Source organism: Stenella coeruleoalba (assembly GCF_951394435.1).
Source record: "Stenella coeruleoalba genome assembly, chromosome: 12".
NCBI classification, from domain to species: domain Eukaryota; kingdom Metazoa; phylum Chordata; class Mammalia; order Artiodactyla; family Delphinidae; genus Stenella; species Stenella coeruleoalba.
In genome coordinates this window covers 18,843,043-18,864,110 of record NC_137158.1, presented here as the reverse complement: position 1 = coordinate 18,864,110, position 21,068 = coordinate 18,843,043, and the positions used below count along the sequence as shown (strand labels likewise).

The window sequence follows — 21,068 nt, the reverse complement described above, 5'->3', positions numbered from 1 at the left end:
CCCAGGCCAGATTATGCCAAAGTCCTCTGGGCCCAACAGTTAGTAACATCCCCTCACTTATCCACACCCCACCGCAACGCCCCCAAAAAACCCCTCAAGTTTGCTTTCTGGTGGAATAAGTTATGCATTTATCCTTAAGTGACCCAGATATATAGCAGAATATAATACAGTCATTAAAAATGTCATAGAAGAATATTCACTGTCATGGGAAGATTACCACAATATATCATTAAGTTAAAAAGAAGCTACATATTACAAAACAGCATATGCAGAAATGTCCAGTTATACATAGAAAGTAAATCTAAAAAGATACATCCAAAACGCTTAATAGTAGTTACTCTGAATAATGAAGTTGCAAAAATTTTATTTTCCTCTTTCTGTGCGTTTCTCATTTCGTCTGTACCTAATATATTTATAGATCAGTTATGAAAACGAAAAATTACAATGAGCAATACAAGTCTTGATTTCTCTAAGTTTTAATCATTACAGTTAAGAACTTGTTGAATACCAACCAACACAAATAAGGCTCTTCAGGTATGAGATAAAATTGTCCAGGAGGGTTTACAGAGGCAGCTACGACCTTCCTTAGCCCTTTCCCGAAAAAGTGTGGGAGCTCACTTTGTGCCGTTCTCCTTACTTGACAGAATTCTGCACTTACGTGCCTGAATAGTCCCGGCCCCAGAAACACTCGTTACAGCATCTCATCACTGCCTGCGTGATGTTTCCACAGAGCTTTTCCACTGTTCAGCAGTGGGATCCACAGCCACAGCCTCCCAAGCTAGTCCCTCCTCCCTCCTTGACAGCGGGTTGGAAAGTGTTTTACACGGATGAGGCTAGTCTCTCCTTTGGTTGCGTCTCTGTTAGAAAAATTAATATATACAGCTAAAATAGGAATTTTAAAATATCACTGAGATAAACCTATTTAGATGCCATAAACCAGCTCTCTGCTATGGAAAGCTCTTTTGTCCCCCACGTGGGTTCGTGTCCCCTCCTGGAATTTCTAACTGTCCTGCTGTCCCAAGTACATTGTCTTCTTCAACACCCATGCTTCTCAACATTATGATAGATCAGGATGAGCATGACTTCCTTGAAATATTATTTGTTGAAATGGTTTTGCTACTAAAAATGTCAATGAATTGATACTGTAGGAGAACACTCCATTTCTGGACTCTAGTGACTCCGTTTCTGAATAAACTTGTTTGATCAGAGGCATGTTGCCGGTAGGGCAGTGCAGGGGTGATTTTCATACCACCACTCCTGTCCAGAGCTGCAGTGGTACCACTGCCTTTCTGCCACGTTCCCTCGTGTACGTTCCCATAGGAATGAGAAACTAGAAGGACTTTCTGATTTATGAGTGACAGTGTATTTATTGTGGTGGTACTGTTTAACGTTATACCTTTTAACACCCACCCATACTGGCATCATAGAATTTCCTTTAACAAATATGTTTTGTGCTTGAGAAAATATATTTTTATGTAACACCTAAAGACTGTTGCCATATAATGTTTGCCCCATGGGCTTGCTATCATTAGCGAGGTTGGTGGGTTTGCCTTATATAACCAGGAGCTTCAGGCAACTGCATCAGAAGGGCTTGTTCACCACAGTGCTCTTGTAATAGCACCATCCAACACCAGCAATGCTTCCACAACCCCATTACTCTGAAAGGGGTGCTGAGAAGCTTACATCCAGAACTTTCTTGCTTTGTTGAAGAATAGGCTCAGGACCCAGGAATTGCTGCTTTTGTCCATGTGTCCAGCCCCATCTGGAGAGGAAGAGGCATCGGTCGTCTTTACCCCACTCACATCTATGTCTTCTGGTACTTCACACGCTGCCCTCCGCTAGAAAGCATAGCTGTGCTTTGCTTCACTGGTTCCCGCTAGATGAAAATCACAAGCTTTTGATTGACCTGTAAATTATCCTAGTGCATCCATGGCCTAAATAAAATACAAGGTAAGGGTTTAAATCCCTTTAAAGACACTGATCCTATTTGCTTTTTTCCCACTTTCTAAAGGCTTTTACAGAATTTGAGTTGGAAGGCCGCGCTGGTGTTTCCTTGGTCTAGTATTTCTGTCCACATATAAGTGTGTGGACAGTGTCCACACAGGCGTTGTCATTTTAGTGGGATAAGATCTTCTTCCTCATTGTATTGCTTCTCCCATCTTTGGTCCTTTGTTCCTTCCTTCCTGTTTGCTAGTAGTTCCTTTAGCAAAGCCAGCATCTTTTAGTGGGAACAAAGTATATCCCACTCCGTGCCATGCCAGGTTTTATTGTCTCTCCTTGCCAACACACTATTCATAATTAGAGTAATAACTGCCTTGTTCGGGCTACTGCTTCAGAAATCGCACTTCCTTTCATAACCCAAGAATGATCCTTTTTCTGCCAGCAGGCATTAGGCGTCCGTCTTAGACTTATTCCAACCTATTAGCATCATCTCATGACTTGACTCTCCCCCACTCGCATGTTAGTGCCACGAGGGAATGCCTTCTCACTGTGGTCTGTGACTGGACAGTCACAGGCACATAGATGGTACTTAATCATCGAATGAATGGAGTGAATGAAGACAGCCTGCCAGCCCAGAGAGAGGACAATCTTATACTATTTATTCAGCACAAAGAGTGGAGTCCAGGTGTCATCAGCACAGGCCTGATTGATGCTGAATTAGTGAGTTAGTAAATGGTTTGTACCCCATTGTGATTTAAGACTCGAAACAAATAATATGCTTGAAAAGGTCATTTTCTTTTATTATTTTTATATTTACATTGTATATTTTATTTTGTAAATGAAGTTTGAGCCTAGAAACTGGATTTTGTAATATAAAGTATAAACTTTTTTGCCATGCCATAACATTTATTCCAGACATAACTTTGAACAGGAGCCGTACCTAGACAAAAATATATATTTAAGGAATAGTTTTAAATATTTATTTTTTTAAGTCTACAGTACCCTTTAAAAGGAACATTTGTGTATGGCTATGCTACTTATTCTAAAGAGACTTTTCTAAAGCTCACAATTATTATGAAACTCACAGTTTCCAGTATTGTACAGTTTTATCTGTCTTGTTTAGTGCACCTCAAAGCATTTATGTAGGATTTTTTTTAATGTTAATTTTATCTTGTGCAGTCTGCCTTGACAGCATGTCTTTTTATTGATTGAAATTCCAGCTCTATGTTGAGAAATAGAATTTCATAGTATAATTTTGTTAACTAAGATAACGAGAACATCCAAAAGTGTTTAACATATTTGCGCAATTGTACAGAAGCATTATAAACTGAACATTTGGTCAGCCGTTACAGCAGCCTGGCCCTGTTTATGGTAGTTTAAGAAGATTGTTTTTAGATGGTGACTCAAAGCAGAGGCATTATTTTTAGACATTTTCATTCTCTCTCCCCTTTTCCTTTCCCAAGTGTCCAAATCCAGGAGGAGAGAACAGGGGGAGTCAAATGTTACAGCCAACTCCAGAGCCCTGTCTTCCCTGGTTTCTAATAATTATTTATACTTCTGTAACTATATATTCCAGGAATGTAACAACGGAGCCTGAAGCTGTAGCTGTACTCATAGACTCTGCAAAGCTTTAAAACTTCTTACTTTGGGGAATAAAACTAAAAAGATGAAATACAGAGATTCTTCTCAGTGTAGTAGAACAAAATAAAATTATCCTGTCTTAAAATAAATGGCAGTTAGGGAAAGCAATTTTTCCTGTCATGGACAAAAGCTAGGGAACACAAAATCAACATCTGAAATATGTCAACTCACAGTGTTTTAAATAAAAAGAAGCTAAAATGCATCGTACAATACCTGTTCCCAAGGATGATTGCAGTTTCTTGTTATCAAGTCCTGCAAAACACACAGTGTCCTTGGCAGGCGGCACTATAAAAAAGAACGATGGAAAAAAGAAAAGACGTATTAGGTCAAATTAAATTTCTTTTCTTTTTTGCTGGGGACTCCATTTTGCATTATGTGTTTTAATGAGCTCAGCCTCATGTAGTTTTCTCCATCCTGTGTCCATATTCACAGGCATGCCAAAGAAAATAAATCTTTCATACTTGAGACAATAATGAGGATTAAAAGTCCCCCAACCTGTGCAGTTTTATCTTGATCATCTATCTGTAAACTTACCAGGGGAAAAGGCATGGATTAGAAATCAAAATTCCTTCCTAAAACCACCATTGCCACTTACTAGCTTTGCATCCTGAGCGAGCCACTTAGTTTTTCTGAGCTTCTGTTTCTTCATTTGTAAAACAAAGTTTCGAATGCCTGCGTTACCTAAATCACCAGACTGTGCTGAGGATGAAAAGAGTTAAAGTAGGAAAGTGTTTTACAGGTTTCAGGTAGGTCCTGTTATAATTCCCATTTTGCAGACAAGGAAAGGCTGAGAGAGGTTAACAAGCTTGTCGAAGGTCACAGAGAGATCGAATTCTAAATTTCAGCATTTTCAAGCACTGGCAGTGTTGATGTTTTGAGACTGATAGTTGTTTCTTATGGGGAGCTGTCCTGCACATAACTGGATGTTTAGTAGCTTCCCTACCTCTCTACCCACTAGATGCCATTAGCATCCCCCAAGTTGTGCCAACCAAAAATATCTCCAGGGACTCCCCTGGCGGTCCAGCGGTTGGGACTCCAGGCTTCCACTTCAGGGGGCTTGGGTTTGATCCCTGGTCTGGGAACTAAGATCCCACATGCTGTGACCAAAAAAAAAAAATCTCCAGACACTACCAAATGACCCCTGGTGGGCGAAATTGTCCCAAGGAGAGAACCACTGGTCTGTATGGTTCCAGAGCCAAAGTTCTTAACCATTTTTAGGATGACATTTATCATCATCAGTTATTCTAAGTAGTTCCCGGTTGGAATACTCCATGACACAGCAGTTTTCAGAATTCAAAAAGAGATAACTGGGTTTTATTCATCGTCTTTGTGTCTCTGAGTATCAGCAGTGGTATTGGCATCTTGGGAATCTCCCTGTAAACTGTTCTTGAAGAAGCAGAATGTCCCCACGGGGATGCTAACCACCGTGAGCGAGAAGTCAGACTCAGTGACCCCCGAAGTCCCCTTCCCTGGGATTCTGTGATCATTCCCTAAAGGGCCCAGCTGGTCTGTCTTCAACAGCCCCTTCTCATCAGAATATTCATGGGCTCCTAATGTCTGTCATCTGAGAGGCCAGGGAGGGAAACACAAGTATTTTCATAAGCATTCTCTCATTTACTCTTCACAATAAGCCCTTGAGGTTTGCATCCGTTGTCCATAAGAAGGGGTGAGCTCACATCCTTCTACTCTCCTATCTTGTCCCCTCCGCATTCCATGTTTATATTTTGTTTAGGAATCTTAACCTCTCTTCTGTGCCTGCTCCTTCAACTTTGTTCTCATTGCAGAACTTGATGTAAAAACTCAGCGGGAAGTTGATATGGAAACTCGGCAGGGGCCTTTCTCACCAGCACTGTATGAAGAGTAACATCCTTCTGAATTACTCAGCATAAAGCAGATGGCTTTTGCCCTGCACGACTCTTCACTTTTCCTATCCCCTTAACAGGGATCATTAAATACATACCTCCTTCAACTGCGTTTGGGGACTTAAGTACCAAATGTCCAAGAGTAGAATGTTTTGCTTCTGCTGCTCACTCTTTCCCCCCAAAAAAGGCCTGGGACGAGCTTTCTAACTGCCCCGTGTTTCTCCATCTTTATCTCTAACCTACATTCCACTCTCTTCCTGGTGCTGGCAACTTCCCAATTTATTATCACCCCTGAATGCTGAGCTAGAATTTTCTAAGTGTTTATGATTGACTTTATTATGTTTGTTTCTCCTTTAGCTAAAACTCTTGAGAAATTCGATGCATTTGATCTGGACCTTATTTAGTCTGAAAATATTTTGTACCTAAGCCTGTATGAATTAAAATGTTTTAAAACAACCGAGTTTTAAGATAAATTGCTGCTGGCAAGCCCAATAAATATGATGCAATTAAAAGCATTGGCATGACCCGAAGAGAGACTGGTATAATTACCAATCGTAATGAGAAACTGGAATTGCCCAGGAGTCTTCGGGATTTGGAATAATGCTCGTGGAAGACCCAAAGCAGCCGTTAGAACCAATGGGAAAGAGAACTGGGTTACTTCACGGCAATACAACTTGAGTGTCAATTTAAACTCCTTTTTTTCCTTTAAAATGCATGTGAATTATTTTAACTACCGTATGGTTCATTAAAAAAGGACTAAATCTGCTGCTCCTGTGAAATGGCAACGTCTGGCCCGACTAAGAGTCGTTTTTCTTTGTAGACCTGTGAGCATCCTTACCGAGCAGACTTACCTGATTCAGGTTTGATGTGTACTCAGCCATTTCATCACATTCTATAAGGAAAGCACTGTGGGTTTTTCTTCCTTTTCCAGGTGGCCTTTTTGAAGATGTAACTGCGGGAGCTGACACATTCCTCTCCACAGCACGGGGCGCACCGGCAGCCAGCCGTCGGCCCAGTGGGCAACAATTACAGAGACAAGAACCCAGCTACAGAATGAGAGCAGGGCATCACAGTTCTGAGTTTACCTGCCTGCATATATTCTCTAAGAGAAGCGTTAACTTGAAACCTTTGAAAAACCAAGGCTGTGAAGAAAGTCATAGTAGCAGGTTGAGAGATAAGTATAGAATTTACGTCTCTATTTCCCACCGAGAGGAGTATTCAAATATGTGCTGTGTCAGCACCACCTGGAGAGAGAGAGCTGGTGGAGACCCATCTGTCCTGTGCGGAATGCGGCAAGGGGCTTCACTGGTGGAATTGAATGCTAGCTGCTGCAAATCTCAGGACATACACTTTCAGAGAACTTCGCAGGCTCGTCTAAAAACATTGTTTTAAAAGAAAATATGGAATTTTGTATACCTTATTCAGAGGAGATGCTCAGTAAATAAATGTTTGTTGAATGCATGGTTATCAAATTAAAGGGTTTCCCGTTTATGCAAACCTGTATGTGTTCCTTTTGTTCTTTATTTCCTTTACCAAATACTGCTTCAGATCAATACATATACCTCACTGACATCCTGTTACAGAGTTGTCTGAGCCCTTGTGTGCCAGAGCAGGTGGTGAGGAAACCACTGAATGAGAATGACAGAGCTGGAGGGGGTCCTTCAGGGCATAGGCCTCGCCCCTCATTTTACAGAGAAGGTTTCAGACTTGTTGGTAATCATACAGTAGGAGCAACTCTGGGACTGGAGCCAAGCAGATCCTCCCTGCCCACTCCTCAAGGGAGGACAGTCTCTGGATTTGCAGCTATATCTGCTTCTCATCAAGCCTGTTTGTTACCAAACTCAGGTTCAGCTGCTCGCCGCTTGAAAGCCAATACTCCAGAGACGAGTGTTGGTTGGAATGGAAAAGCTGCTTTATTCAGGAGGCCAGCAACCTGGGGAGATGGCGGACTTGTGGCCAAAAACGAACTCCAAAGATTCTGCTCAACCACGGAAGTTTTTAAAGGGAGAATCATTTGGGGAGGGGGTCTGAGTCTTCATTTTCTTCTAGAGTGTGCAGACTTTCTTCCGATTGGCTGTTGGTGAGGTAACAGGGCGGTGCTCCAAGAATCTTGCGCTCAACCTGAAGTTACCATCCTCCACTTGGATGGGGGGTCTTAGTTCCTGCAGAAGATGTTGTTACGTGTATCCCTTGAGGAGGAACCAGGACCCTGATGTAATCACTGCACTATTGTTTCTTGACTCATCCTTAGTTTCTGCCTTCCTTCCCTTCTCGGATTAGCAACTGTTTGAATCTGCCCTTTGGAACTCAGGGAAGGTCTAGGAGGCCGAATGAAGCCTATTTCCTACAAACAAGAAATCGGGGACATGGAAAGGAGTTGTACCCAGGAGGGCCCTCCTTTGTTTTGTATTGGCATTAATCCTACCCTACAGACCACCTAATGCCTCTTTACTCATAATGCCTCTTTACTCAAAAAGTTTTCTGTCCCCTGATTTCCTAACACCCTTAACATAGGGGTCACTGGCGTTGTGATTTAGTGAACCTTTCATGATTTCTTCTTCCGTGTAGTTTTAACCAAAACACAGGTCCTACCAGCAGAGCAGTGGTTAATGCTGCTAATTCTGTGGCTGGTGAACGGACATAGGAAGAAAACCCCTCTGTCTCATCCTGCAGGGTCATTTTATTAAGCACAGTGTGAAACGTTAAAGTTCTGAGTATTACGTCCAAGACTCACAGCCATAAGGGAGAGTTGGTTTGACATCACTGAAGCTACTGAACTCCCAAACACCTTGCTGACTTTTGGTGCTTTTGATTTCTGTCTGTCAGTACAGAGCACGGTTTTCAACCTCGGCACTATTTACATTTGGGGCCCCAGAAGGCTTTGTTTTGGAGACTGTCCTGTGCTGTGGGGAGGAAAAACCTTTCTTCCTAAACCCTCCTAGGTTCAGTGGCTGGGGCTTGCAAATCAAGCTGACAAAAGACAGATTAACGACAGAAAAATAAAACCAGCTTCATTACATACATCTGCACAGAAGTTTCACAAAGACCTGAGACTTTAGGAAGTGGCCAGATGATCGAAATTTATATACCATCTTAGAATAAACAAAGAAAAGGGAGTTTGCGGCTTCTGGGCAGGGGGAGGCAAGTTCTAGGAAGGTGAGGGGAGGAAATACGTGGTAAATAAGGGTTGTAGAGTTGTCTCCAGGTGTAGATGTTTTCCTGATACAGAGACATCTTTATAAATGGGAATTTCCTTTATACATGTAAATTTCCTTTACAAATGGAGAAATCTAGACTTCATTTTTAGGCAGTTAAGGGGAGGTTAAAAAGCTTTTCTTGCCTCTGCTCGTTCTCAGTTGTCTTTAGCTCAGAATAATCCTTATGCCAGAGTGGCGTATTTTGGGGTGACATATTCTGGTACCCATCAGTACGTTGGACAATGTTTAGCAGCATCCCTGGTCTCTATCCACCAGATGCCAGTTGCTCCCTCCTCCAGTTGTGACAACCAAAAATGTCTGCAGACATTGCCCCGGTGGCTGAAACTGACCCCAGTTGAGAACCACTGCTATTGAGGACGTGTCCCGAGAACAACATGTGGTGGTTGCCTGTAGTGGTGTATCGCCAATGACACAGTCATTCACAAAATCTGAGTCTTTTTCTGGCATGTGGCCTGGCTTTAGTATAATCTTGTTTTCGCAAATGGACACTGCTGATGAATACCATTGTGTGACTATTTCTTAAGAGGTCAGTTTGTTTTGATCTAATTGTTGGAGGTTGGAATAAATTAGATGAAGCAGAGTTCAACCTGTGCCTAAAATAGAATTTCCTTCTGAGATAGTTTTTCTCCCTCTGGAAAAGAAACCCATACCATACTAATGTTTGTTTAGTTTAGATGGTAAAGGTGCTCGTGATTCAAAAGATAACTCTACCGCTCAACAAAACCCAACTAGAAAGGTATTCTGATTTACTAATCTTGTCTAAGTAAAATCAGGTTAAGTCAAATATAGTGACACCCCTTCACCTCTGTCTGGGGTCTGAATGGGAACCAAGCCAATGAGAGCTAAGCCCACCCCCCTCCTTTCTGTTGGCAGAGGCGGGCAGCGCAAGGTGGAGTGGCTGTGAGGGACTCTGAAGGAGGGGTGGGAACCAAAGGAGGGGACACACACACACACACACACACACACACACACGCACGGCAGATTTCTGTCCACACACTTTAGTTATCATGGGTGAAGCTGCATCTGTCGTGCCACCTGAAATCTTGTCATGGTGAAGTTCTCAGGCTCAGTCGGTCTCCATTGGTTCTCCCAGGGCTAGGAGGGGAAGGCCAGCACAGGTCAGCTAGTGCCCAGAGGGAGCTGAATGTAAACATCAAGTCACTGGGTAGGTCTGAGAATAACATGTCTAAACCTGGGAGAGTTTATTTCTTTGGGACCACAGCGGGTGGGAAAAGAAGGGAAATGGGAAGCTTTCTATCTGACTTCCTCTTTATACAGAGAAAATTGCTTCTGTGTGTGTGTGTGTGTGTGTGTGTGTGTGTGTGAATTTAGTAAACCACGTTAGGAGGGCTAGAGAGAATTGAAACAGGCTGTACAACCTTAATGTTGTCCCTTGAAAATCGTTCCACGCTAGCCTCCTGTGTCTTGTGAATACAATTCCAGAATCTATTCCATAGCATTCCTAGATAATGGTACTGAGAATTTTGAACAGTAAGAGGTTACCAAGGGCCAGAAGCACAGTAAAATATCAATTTCCAGTCCATTTTTTTACATCTAAAAACTTAAATCACTTAAGTAAGTTGTGAACAAATAAGATCAATGAGCATTGCTCACCCCTCATCCTACTAGGGTTACGTGGTAACACACTGCAGTGACTGACCAGCAGTGCACCCTGAGAGGAATTTGGGATGGAAAACCAGAGGAGGCACTCTGCTTAAACAAGCAGCCTCCTTAGATAGTTAGATGCATATCTCAGGAAGAATGTTATGAACCCAGAGTGTTGCATCTTTCCATACATAGGAAGGCACTAAAATCATGAACTTGAGATATCTATTCTTTGCGATTAGCAGTAATCTTTTACCAAGGTGTGTGCTAGACTGCATGTATGACCTCACCAAAAGTCATATATAAATGGGCCACTCCCCTACTTCCTTGGAGCAGTTTTCTCAGAGCTAATTGATTGGCTGTCTCCTGGGCTATAGTCCTCAATAAGACCCTGAGTAAAACTTAAACTCACAACCTTTATGTTGTGTGCTTTTTCTTTAAGTTGACAAAGTGATTATCTCTTAAATCACATATCGCTTAAATAAGTGGTTTTGTGAACGTATTATCACCTAGTGTAATTACAGTACATAGATCCTGTCGAACATTTCTACCGGCCACCCATTCCGGCAAACCAATCTCTGAGGTTTCTTCATTTAACATGTATTTATCGAATGCCTTCTACGTGCCAGACACAGATATGTGTACAACAGATAGAATCAATAAAACAAAGTCCCTACCCTCACAGAGCTTACATTTTCATGGGGGAGCTGACCAAAAAAGTACTATATGTTATTGTAAAATGCTATGTTATACAATAGTATAATTTCTAAAAATAATAAATACAATAAGAAAAAACTGGGTAAAGGGAGAGTGAAGGGAAGTCCAACTTGAGCCTAAAGTGTACAGAATATTTCAACTCCATGAAAAGTGACTGTGGAGACACATTATTAAATGCCAACAGATTGAGTAGAAACCACAAACTTACATCATTTTGCCGAAAGTACCTTGACTAAACAAGATACACCAGTGTTAGCAAAGGTTGTTTGATTTCATTGATTACAGAAAAGCTGACTAGAACTCAGATGTAATTGGCTTTGTCGTAACCACTTTGGTAATTAAACCCATCAGTAGCCCGTGCGGTAAAAAGTGCTGACAAGGTTAAATGGTTTTGCATAGAAAAAGCCAGCCTAGTTGTTGACCCTGTAACATTTGTTTTTGTTCTTAGCATATAACAAAGATTAATTGGGACTCATGTTTCATTGTAATTCAGGATGTGGGGCTGACTGGTACATCTTATTCTGTAGTTAGAAAAGCATTAACGTTTATCTTACACATCAGAGGGGTGGTTCCCACTAACTGCTTATCTGAGCGTTCTACACATTCTTAAATAATCTTTATACTCAGCGGCACTCAGTGTGACTTAATATAATGATTTCTCTTCCTTTGCCTCTTGAGATGCCTCCGGCTTTTATCTATTGAATCGAGCTCATCATTCCTTAATCTGGGAGAAAAAGCTGGGGGGACTTACATGGAAATAAATTCTTTTAAGAGGTAAATTCTCTAGTTTTAAGAAAATGACAAGAGAAACATTTGGTCAAAACATTTTAAAAAGCATCCAACCTATCCTAATATTCTTTTAAAAACATGAGTCCATTTTCATTGAGGAATAGACAAAACTAATTCATTCTCAATCCTGTTATAGATAAATTAAGAAACCCATTTTCAGGGGCCCACAATTATTCTAGGGTCCTTGGGCTACAAGGTACAATTAGCAGGGTGCAGGATTTGTGTCCCCTTTCTGCCTTGCAGTAGACCTATCTGTGACCTTCCACAGCCTTTCTTTAATATTTTTATTTGATCTCTTAACATTTCGTGGATTAAAACTTTTTCCTCCTATTTTATTATTTGTTTTGGAGGCAAAAAAATGAGAAGAATCTTTATGGCCAAAATTTGTTTATACACACTCCATCAGTATGTTGGTTGCAAATTTCAGTACAACTACCAAAAGACCTAAATCGGGAACAAGTAGGTAACCTAATTCAAAACGACTGCAGCAGTAAATTGCCTGTTTGGAATGTCTGGCTGAACCTTTTCTAAACTCAAGAAAAATGGGACTTGTTACCCTTTGCCCAGAACCGTTCCAGGCTTGAGGAGGCCATTGGCAGGCTTTCTGCAGACTTAAGCTGGGAAAGGAATTATAGAAGCAAAGCATTTTGTAAGTTCCCATACAATAATGGAATCTCTGTTTCTTCATTGAGTCTTAGGAAACCAGTGCTTGGAAACAGGAAACAGATCTCTGACCTGTATCTCCCTTTATATTTCCCACCCCCTTCCCCATCCGTCCTCAAGCAACACCATTTCTAGGAAAATGAACCAGAAGCACCTGCCTTGGTTACTCCTATACTCCCTTCCAGAATCGAGACTTAAGGGTCAGCTCGGTGCTCTGTGATGACCTAGATGGGCGGGATGGGGGGGATGTGAGGGAGGGAGGTCCATGAGGGAGGGGATATATGTGTACATAGGGCTGCTTCACTTCGTTGTACAGCAGAAGCTAACATCACATTGTAAAGCAATGGTACTCCAATTTTTAAAAAAAGGCTTAAGGATTGGAAACTGGTGTGGCCTCTTCCCTTGAAACTTTGATTTCATAGAATGGTGACAGTATCAAAATTAGTCATCATTCCATAATAGTACATATTGGACTCAGAGAGTATACCATCCCCACAAATATTCCGAATAATAAACTCGACAAAGGGCACTGTAAATTCTCTCAGTTGTTCATATGATTACGAAGTTTAGTGCAAATGTTAAGAAAGAATTCTTGAAATAAGGTACATAAAGTAATAAAGGAATTGAACTAAAATTCTGCATTTTAATTCAGTTAAACCTGAGAAGGGATGTCAAGAAGAAAAGAAAAAGTGGCCAAGGTTCTTTCTCATCTAGCACAGCAGAAGATGCTGTTTTATGGTTGGAATTAAGAGAAAAGTAAGTTGAAATATATTTGTAAATTTTTTTAAAGAAATCATGAGCAAATTGGAAATGTATGTGTTAGAAATCACTAGAGGAAACAAAGAGACTCGATCAATAAAACATTTCCTATGTATCTTTCCAACCCTGTGATAATTGTTCAAGGCAATTTTAGAAAAGCCTGTTTCGATACTTGTATTTATTTGTTCCTCTGCTTTATTCCATCACACATGAGTGATGAGAGCAAACCACTGGTGTGGACCGCAACGACTGTAGGAGTTCAAAGAGGTCCCTCCCGATGAATATGGCTGGAGAAGATGTCCTTGTTTGGATGAGGCAGGACTTGATGTGGGCCTTAAATGATCACTAAATTTGTAAAGACAGGAAGATGGAGACACTCAGGAAGAGCATTTCAGGGTATTAAGAACATTTGGCTCGTTTGGAGGAGTTGAGATGGAAGAGTGAATAAGATAGAAAAAGAGTTCTTGTTAGATGGTGGAAGTCACTGAATGCCATCATGAAACCATAGAATCTTCCTTCTGACTTCTCCAGATTGAGCACAACATGAACAAGAGACACATTTTTCTTTTGTGCCCCTGAGGGCCTTTTGAGCTCTGGGATTTAGCTGCAGTGGTTAAGAGTGAAAGGCGCTAGAGTCAGACTGCTTGGGTTGAAATGTCACCTCTGTAATGAGCAAGTTACTAACCTCATCTTTATTTTTTGTTTTGTTTTGTTTTACATTTTTATTAGAGTATAGTTGATTTACAATGTTGTGTTACTTTTCTGCTGTACAGCAAAGTGAATCAGTTATACATGTACATATATCCACTCTTTTTTAGATTCTTTTCCCATATAGGTCATTATGGAGTATTGAGTGGAGTTCTCTGTGCTATACAGTAGGTCCTTATTAGTTATCTATTTTAGGTATAGTAGTGTGTATATGTAAATCCCAATCTCCCAATTTATCCCTCCCTTCCCTTTCCCTCCTGGTAACCATGAGATTGTTTTCTGCATCTGTGACTCTATTTCTGTTTTGTAAATAAGTTCATTTGTACTATTTTTTTAGATTCCACATATAAGCAATATCACACGATATTTGTCCTTCTCTGTCCGACTTACTTCACTCAGTATGACAATCTCTAGGTCCATCTACATTGCTGCAAATAGCATTATTCTGTTCTATTTTTATGGCTGAGTAATATTCCATGGTATATATGTACCACATCTTCTTTTTTTTTTATATAAATTTATTTAGTTTTGGCTGCGTTGGGTCTTCATTGCTGCTCTCAGGGCTTTCTCCAGTTGCGGCGAGTGGGGGCTACTCTTCCTTGCGGTGCACGGGCTTCTCATTGTACCACATCTTCTTTATCCATTCCTCTGTCAGTGGACACTTAGGTTGCTTCCATGTCTTGGCTATTGTAAATAGTGCTGCAGTGAACATTGGGATGCATGTATCTTTTCGAATTATGGTTTTCTCTGGGTATATGCCCAGGAGTGGGATTGCTGGATCATATGGTAGCTCTATTTTTAGGTTTTTAAGGAACCGCCATACTGTTCTCCATAGTGGCCGTACCAATTTACATTCCCCCTAACAGTGTAGGAGGGGTCCCTTTTCTCCACTCCCTCTCCAAAATTTATTGGTTGTAGATTTTTTGTTGATGGCCATTCTGACTGGTGTGAGGTGATGCCTCATTGTAGTTTTAATTTGCATTTCTCTAATAATTAGTGATGTTGAGCATGTTTTCATGTGCCTTTTGGTCATCTGTAACCTCATCTTTAAATTGGGGTAAAAAAAATTAACATCTATGTCACAGGAATTTTTGAGTATTACATGGGTTAAGATACTCATAGTGTTTAGAAGAGTGCCTGGCACACCGTGCACCATACATTTTAGCTATAGCTATTATTCTGTTAGCTATTCTTTGCCACTCCTCCTTCCCATTGCCTATGAAATTTATTTTCTGAGATTTTAAGCAGGAGAAAGACATGATAAAGATGGTACATTAGGAAAATTAATCTGGTAGCAGAGCACCCAGTAGATTGAGAAGAAAAGGAAGATCTATTGTTACGAAACAAGAAGAGGCTTTCCAATTCCAAAAAAAACTGTCAAAGAGAGTCTTGATGGAAGAACTTCATCAGTGCTTTTCCTGGTCAGTTCTTAAATATTTTTGAAGGCCATTAAAAGTACAGTAGGATACATACTTTTCCAGCTGCAGTCAGCTCTGATCTACCACGGTGCAGGATAACCCATTCTGAGCACTTTCACATAGACCTTTTACCATGAGTTCTTTTTCAGTATTCTCTTGTGAGCAGAAAAGCTTTTGCAAAACTCTTTAAGAGAGGAAAGGAAGCCAGCCCAGAAGTTTCTGACCAGTTCAATGTACCTTTTATATAATTTCCAAAAGTAGCAGGAGTTCTTTTTCGTTGTTCAGTGCCACTGGTTCCCAGGAGAACAAGGTGGAGTCTTTATGGTGAACAAGCCTTATTCCCTTATATTCTTAATTTTCTTGTGTATTTTTCTCCCTCCCTTATGTTCGAGCATCAGGCTCTGGGGTCACAGCAGTGTAAAATATGGGTACTCAACCAGAAATACCACAGATGGGAAAGAAGTTGTTGAATATGTTACTAAATTTCAGATAAGCGATCACTTTTCTTCTTAGAGAATAACTCAGCATATTCTTGAAATGAATTAGGACCTAATATTTGAGTAACGTATGTTTATGTAGACTACTGTAGTCAACTTCATCATAGGGAGGTAGACAAATGGGGTCAGACGAGCAAGAATAAACTGTAGTTCTCTGGTTATCTTCACCTGCTATTGAAAGTCCTGCAGCTCCCTGCAGAATTTTCTATATCTAGGTGGTGATCATATAAATCATCTACCAGCTGTCACCTACCCCATGGCGTCTGCCATTTTCTTCTTCTTCTATCCAGCATCATTTGGTGCTGGTGATCTCCACGGCTGAGGTGTCCATGGTGGGGCTGTTGTCTGTGAGCATGGTGTCTCTTATTCCTGGCTGCCCCCCATTGGAGCAAAAGGGTGCAGTTGTCTCGGAAGCTTGGATAAGCCCAATGGTCTTCTGTGTAGGGTGCAGAAGTAGGAGAATGTTGAGTGTCTCCAGGTTGTGTTACACTTTGTGACAGAAATCCCAAAGCCGTGTTTCCCTGCCCCCCGGGTCTATAGTTTGTTTTTAGTAAAAATTGCTTATCAATTTTTAAAATTCGAAGTCCCCATCCCATAGCTGGACTTAAAGACAAATTTTGAGTACGACACACTAAAATGCCACTTTTGAACCAAGCCCACGTGCAGAATTCTATCTTCTTTTGAAATGATTTTCTCCCAGAAGTTTCTTGGACCCAGATGTTGCCACTGTTTGGATGAAGATGGGACTGAAATACATTTATATATTTTTGACTGTTCTACCTTTACAGAAGTGTTGTAACTTAAGCATTAACCAATTTTTTCTTCTGTTTTAATTTTCAAGCAGTGTAGCAGTGTAGAATTACTAAATTTGTGGCTATGGTTATGGTGAAAATTTATGGAATCCAGCTGATTTTTGCAATTACATTCTGTCCTAGAAAAGCTTCAAGAAAGCCAAGCACTGTAAGATATCACTTATATGTGGAATATAAAAAAGTTAAACCTGTAAAAAACAGAGTAAAATGGTAGTCACTAGGGGCTGAGAACTGGGGTAATAAGACTGATGGTGTTTAAGGGTACAAACTTATAATGAGTAATGAATAAGCCATAGAGATCTAATGCACAGTATAATGAATATCGACAATAATATTGTACTGTAATTGTGTAAGGCGATAAATATCACTACATTGGCAATATGAGAATATAAATGTATCGAAGTAACACATTGCACACCCTAACCATATATAATGTTACATGCATTTATTCATTCAAATTTTTTTTTTAATTAAAAGAGTATGGGGCTTCCCTGGTGGCGCACTGGTTGGGAGTCCGCCTGCCGATGCAGGGGACACGGGTTCTTGCCCCGGTCCGGGAGGATTCCACATGACGTGGAGCGGCTGGGCCCGTGAGCCATGGCCGCTGAGCCTGCGCGTCCGGAGCCTGTGCTCCGCAACGGGAGAGGCCACAACAGTGAGAGGCCCGCGTACCGCAAAAAAAAAAAAAAAAAAAAAAAATTGCTATGAAGCAAAACTTTCATGTAGAGCTTCCAACTGAACTTCAGAATCAATTTATAATGATTCTTGTGTTTTATTTTGTATAATAAAGCTAAACAAGAGTTAGAACTTTTTGAAGGCTAAAAGCTCCTTGAGGGCAGGCCCAGTGTTTATTCGTCTCCTTAACCCTGTGTTCAGCATGGTGTCTGGTACAGAGAAGGCATTCAATAAGTTGTTGCCTTCATTAATTACTCTATTGGGGACAATAATATTGGAAACCTAGAAAAGTTAGATCAATAGGGCATGACCCCATGATTTGAGTCTATCCATTCTTACAAAATGTTTGTGCATCTCTGTTAAAAACTTCTACGTCCTTCAAGGTTTATTTTCAATATCACTTTCTCTTAGAAACATTCTTCTTATCAGCCCCAAAATATTTCTCTTTTGGAAATATATTTTTCAAAAGTAAAATGATTAAGTCTCTGGTTCTACTGAAAATGCATTGAAGACATCAACCCATGGCTATGAAATGCAGATGAAAATTCAATCTTGATTGAATTATATCTTCTTACATGAATATAATGACCAGGTTTGCAAATCCATTCTATGTCCTGACTCTTTCCTGACCTGGTTTGGAAACTTTGTGTAAAGTGGCACTTTATCTCTTATTAATTCCAAAGATGACAGACGCAGGATTTCATTGTCTAGTTAGTGGAAGCTGTGTTCTCTGATGAGCTGCCTTGCCCTTTTGAAGCTTTGATTTATTGGGGCAGAGCAAGCACTGGCTTTGGTATGTACTGAAAGGAATCTAGGGTAAGGAATAATTTATAGTTCTCTCTTCGCAGCTGGAAAAAAAATAAAGGTTATTTTCATTATATTGCTATAGGAACTGTTTCAAAACAAAAGAAAGATACTGTAATAAGTAGAAACCCAAAGAATGACATTGAGCTACTGTTTTCAGTTAACTTAAAAAAATTGTTAAAATCATCTTTTGAAGCAGATCGGCCCTCCTGAACTCTTATCTTAATTTTACAGAAAACAATGTCTCTTCCAATTTGGCATGAGAGCTGTGCAGAGCAGCAGTTCTTCAGCTCCCAGGCAGGTTACACTTGCCAAAACAAAGCGTGGGTGGAAGGTAACAGGAAAGAACTGACTGGTAGCACTTTCTATCTGGGAGAATGCTGTTAAAGAGGAACCAAAACAGAAGGGCCAAGGAAAAAGTACTCAGCTGTTCACAAGGATAAAACGATAGCAGACATTACACAGCACCGAACTTGTTTGGGCTTCCCAAGATTTCATTCTTCTCCTTTTTATACTCGATAAAGGCTGTGTTTGGCAAGATGCTTGCTATATGATCCTTCTATTGAAACATATTAGGGGACTTCCCTGGTGGTCCAGTGGTAAAGCATCCGCCTTCCAATGCAGGGAACGTGGGTCTGATCCCTGATCGGGAAACTAAGATCCCACGTGCTGCGGGGCAATGAAGCCAAAGCACCACAACCACTGAGCTCACGCGCCTCAACTAGAGAGCCCGCGTGCTGCCAGCTACAGAGCCCACGAGCTCTGGAGCCCGCACACCACCAGAGAGAGAAAACCCACACGCCACAACTAGAGAGGAGCCCACGCACCACAACGAAAGGTCCCTCACGCCTCAACGAAGATCCCTCGTGCCACAACTAAGATCCGACGCAGCTAAAATAAATAAATAAATTTTCTAAATAAAACGTATTAGGAAAGTCTCACAGAATCAGAGTATTTTCTGTCATAGAATAAAGTCTGCATTTCCCCTTGTGAGCCAGCCAAGACTTTGTTTAATCATCACAGTGAGTGTGCAAACTCTTCCAATCTCGTTAATTCCAAATTCCAACCCCAGCTCTTAGTGTCAAGGATAAATAAGATTTCAAGATCTTGAGTAGGGAGCAAGGTGAACAGGAGGAATGATACCTGTTAGTGGATGGGTGGGGCTCAGGTAGGAGGACATTGTAAGCAGAGAACAGCAGCAGGGGCAGATGATCAGAGGTAGGAAAGTTGGGGTGTGTTTGTGGAATGGTAAGTCATCTGGTTTAATAACAGGTGACATTTTTAGACATTTACAATATGCCAGGTACTAATTCATTGGTTTGTCAAAACCACATTATGGACTTCCCTGGTGGCACAGTGGTTAGGAATCCAGATGCCTGCCAATGCAGGGGATGGGGGTTCGAGCCCTGGTCCAGGAGGATCCCACATGCCGCGGAGCAACTAGGCCCATGTGCTGCAGCTACTGAGCCTGCGCCCTGGAGCCCGCGAGCCACAACTACTGAGCCCGTGAGCCACAACTACTGAAGCCCACGTGCCTAGAGCCCGTGCTCTGCAACAAAGAGAGGCCACTGCAATGAGAGGCCCGCGCACTGCAACGAAGAGTGGCCCCTGCTCGCTGCAACTAGAGAAAGCCCACTCACAGCAACGAAAACCCAATGCAGCCAAAAAATAAAATTAATTAATTAATTTAAAAAACCCACATTATACAGAATATACTTTTGTGAGCACCATTTTATAGATGAAGAAACCAAGGCTTAGAGAAATCAAATGACTCACCCAAGGTCATACAGCTAGAGAGTGGCATAGTTAGTATTAGACTCTCGCTTGGTCAGATCCAGAGCATGAGTTCTTATCCACAGTGCTATGTGTAACCTTTCAGTCATGACAGAGGAGAGGTCCTTTCTTGGAGGAAGAGAGAGCGGTAGAGAAGTGACAGATAATCTGGCAATTGTAGAGCACTCAGCCCTTTTTTTCTAATTGCTTGCTGGACATCTCCACATGAATATAGTGTCTGCCCTTCGAATCCAGCTGGTCTGAAAACCAAGCTCATTGTCTCCTCCATCTTCCTGGGAACCCCTCCCCTGGCTGTCGGTATCCAGGCTGCAGCATCATCACCTACACTTGGGTACCCAGGGTGGAGCCCTCCCTCACCATCCTTCTTCTCTGTAAGTCTCTTTGCCCTCTTCTTCCAACCCAGCTGCTGCTGCTCTGCTTCCCACCCTCACCTGGGAGTCTCACCTGGACTGCTGCAACCACCTACCGACAGACATGTCTTTCTCTGTACCTCCTCCAAGCCCCCAGTGCATCCTGCAGAGGTCAGCCAGAATATGTTCAGAAACCAGGGCTCTGATCATATCACTCTCCTCAAAACTTTGTGGCTTGCCGCAGAATTGCCTCAGAATCCTGTCGGGTCTCCTCAGCCTGGCTTTCAAGGTCCTCCACGATCGGGTCCCAACCTACCTTTCCAGCCTTACCTTGTCCTTATCTCCTCACTGATGTGAAATTTCTGAGACCACGGACCAGACTTTCCCATGGCCTGCCTTACACTTTCTAACTTCCACTTGGTCCCTTGTTAATGCAGTGCTTCCTAACTGAAACACCCCCTCCCACTTCTCAAAACCTTTCTTCTCCTCCCAGGTCAAATTAGTTATCCCCATACGAGCTCTCCCATAGCATTTTGCTTATCCCTCACCCTTCAGATTCTTCCCTCTGCTTCATGATGTCATAGGCTTTTGGGTTTAAAACTTCTCCCCAGTTAGATCACAAACCCTTTGTGATGAAGGACACTGGTCGTCAGTCATCCGTGTGATTCTACGATTTAGTAGTAAGTTCACTGAAATGAATTATGCTGAAAGGAAGACACACTCACTTGATCCTGAGCAGAGGCTACCTTTAAGAATGGACTTGATGCATTTCTTTCTTCTTCTCTGAACCAGAGGATCATCCTTGGTTACAGACC

General features: G+C 41.5%; 1 protein-coding gene across 6 annotated transcripts in view; it reads left to right on the top strand.

Moving 5' to 3' along the window:
• The window catches only part of UBE3D (ubiquitin protein ligase E3D), a 435,152-nt gene that overhangs the window by 150,193 nt on the left and 263,891 nt on the right, over positions 1-21,068 (top strand). Inside the window, exon 10 of one of the 6 annotated variants that reach the window (XM_079938781.1) lies at positions 6,376-7,068. The exons of the other annotated variants lie outside the window; for them this stretch is intronic. Coding sequence (XP_079794907.1) covers positions 6,376-6,396 — 21 coding nt within the window. The 3' untranslated portion in view covers positions 6,397-7,068. Of the gene's footprint in view, positions 1-6,375; positions 7,069-21,068 lie in introns of those variants that run through there. 6 annotated transcript variants of the gene reach the window in all.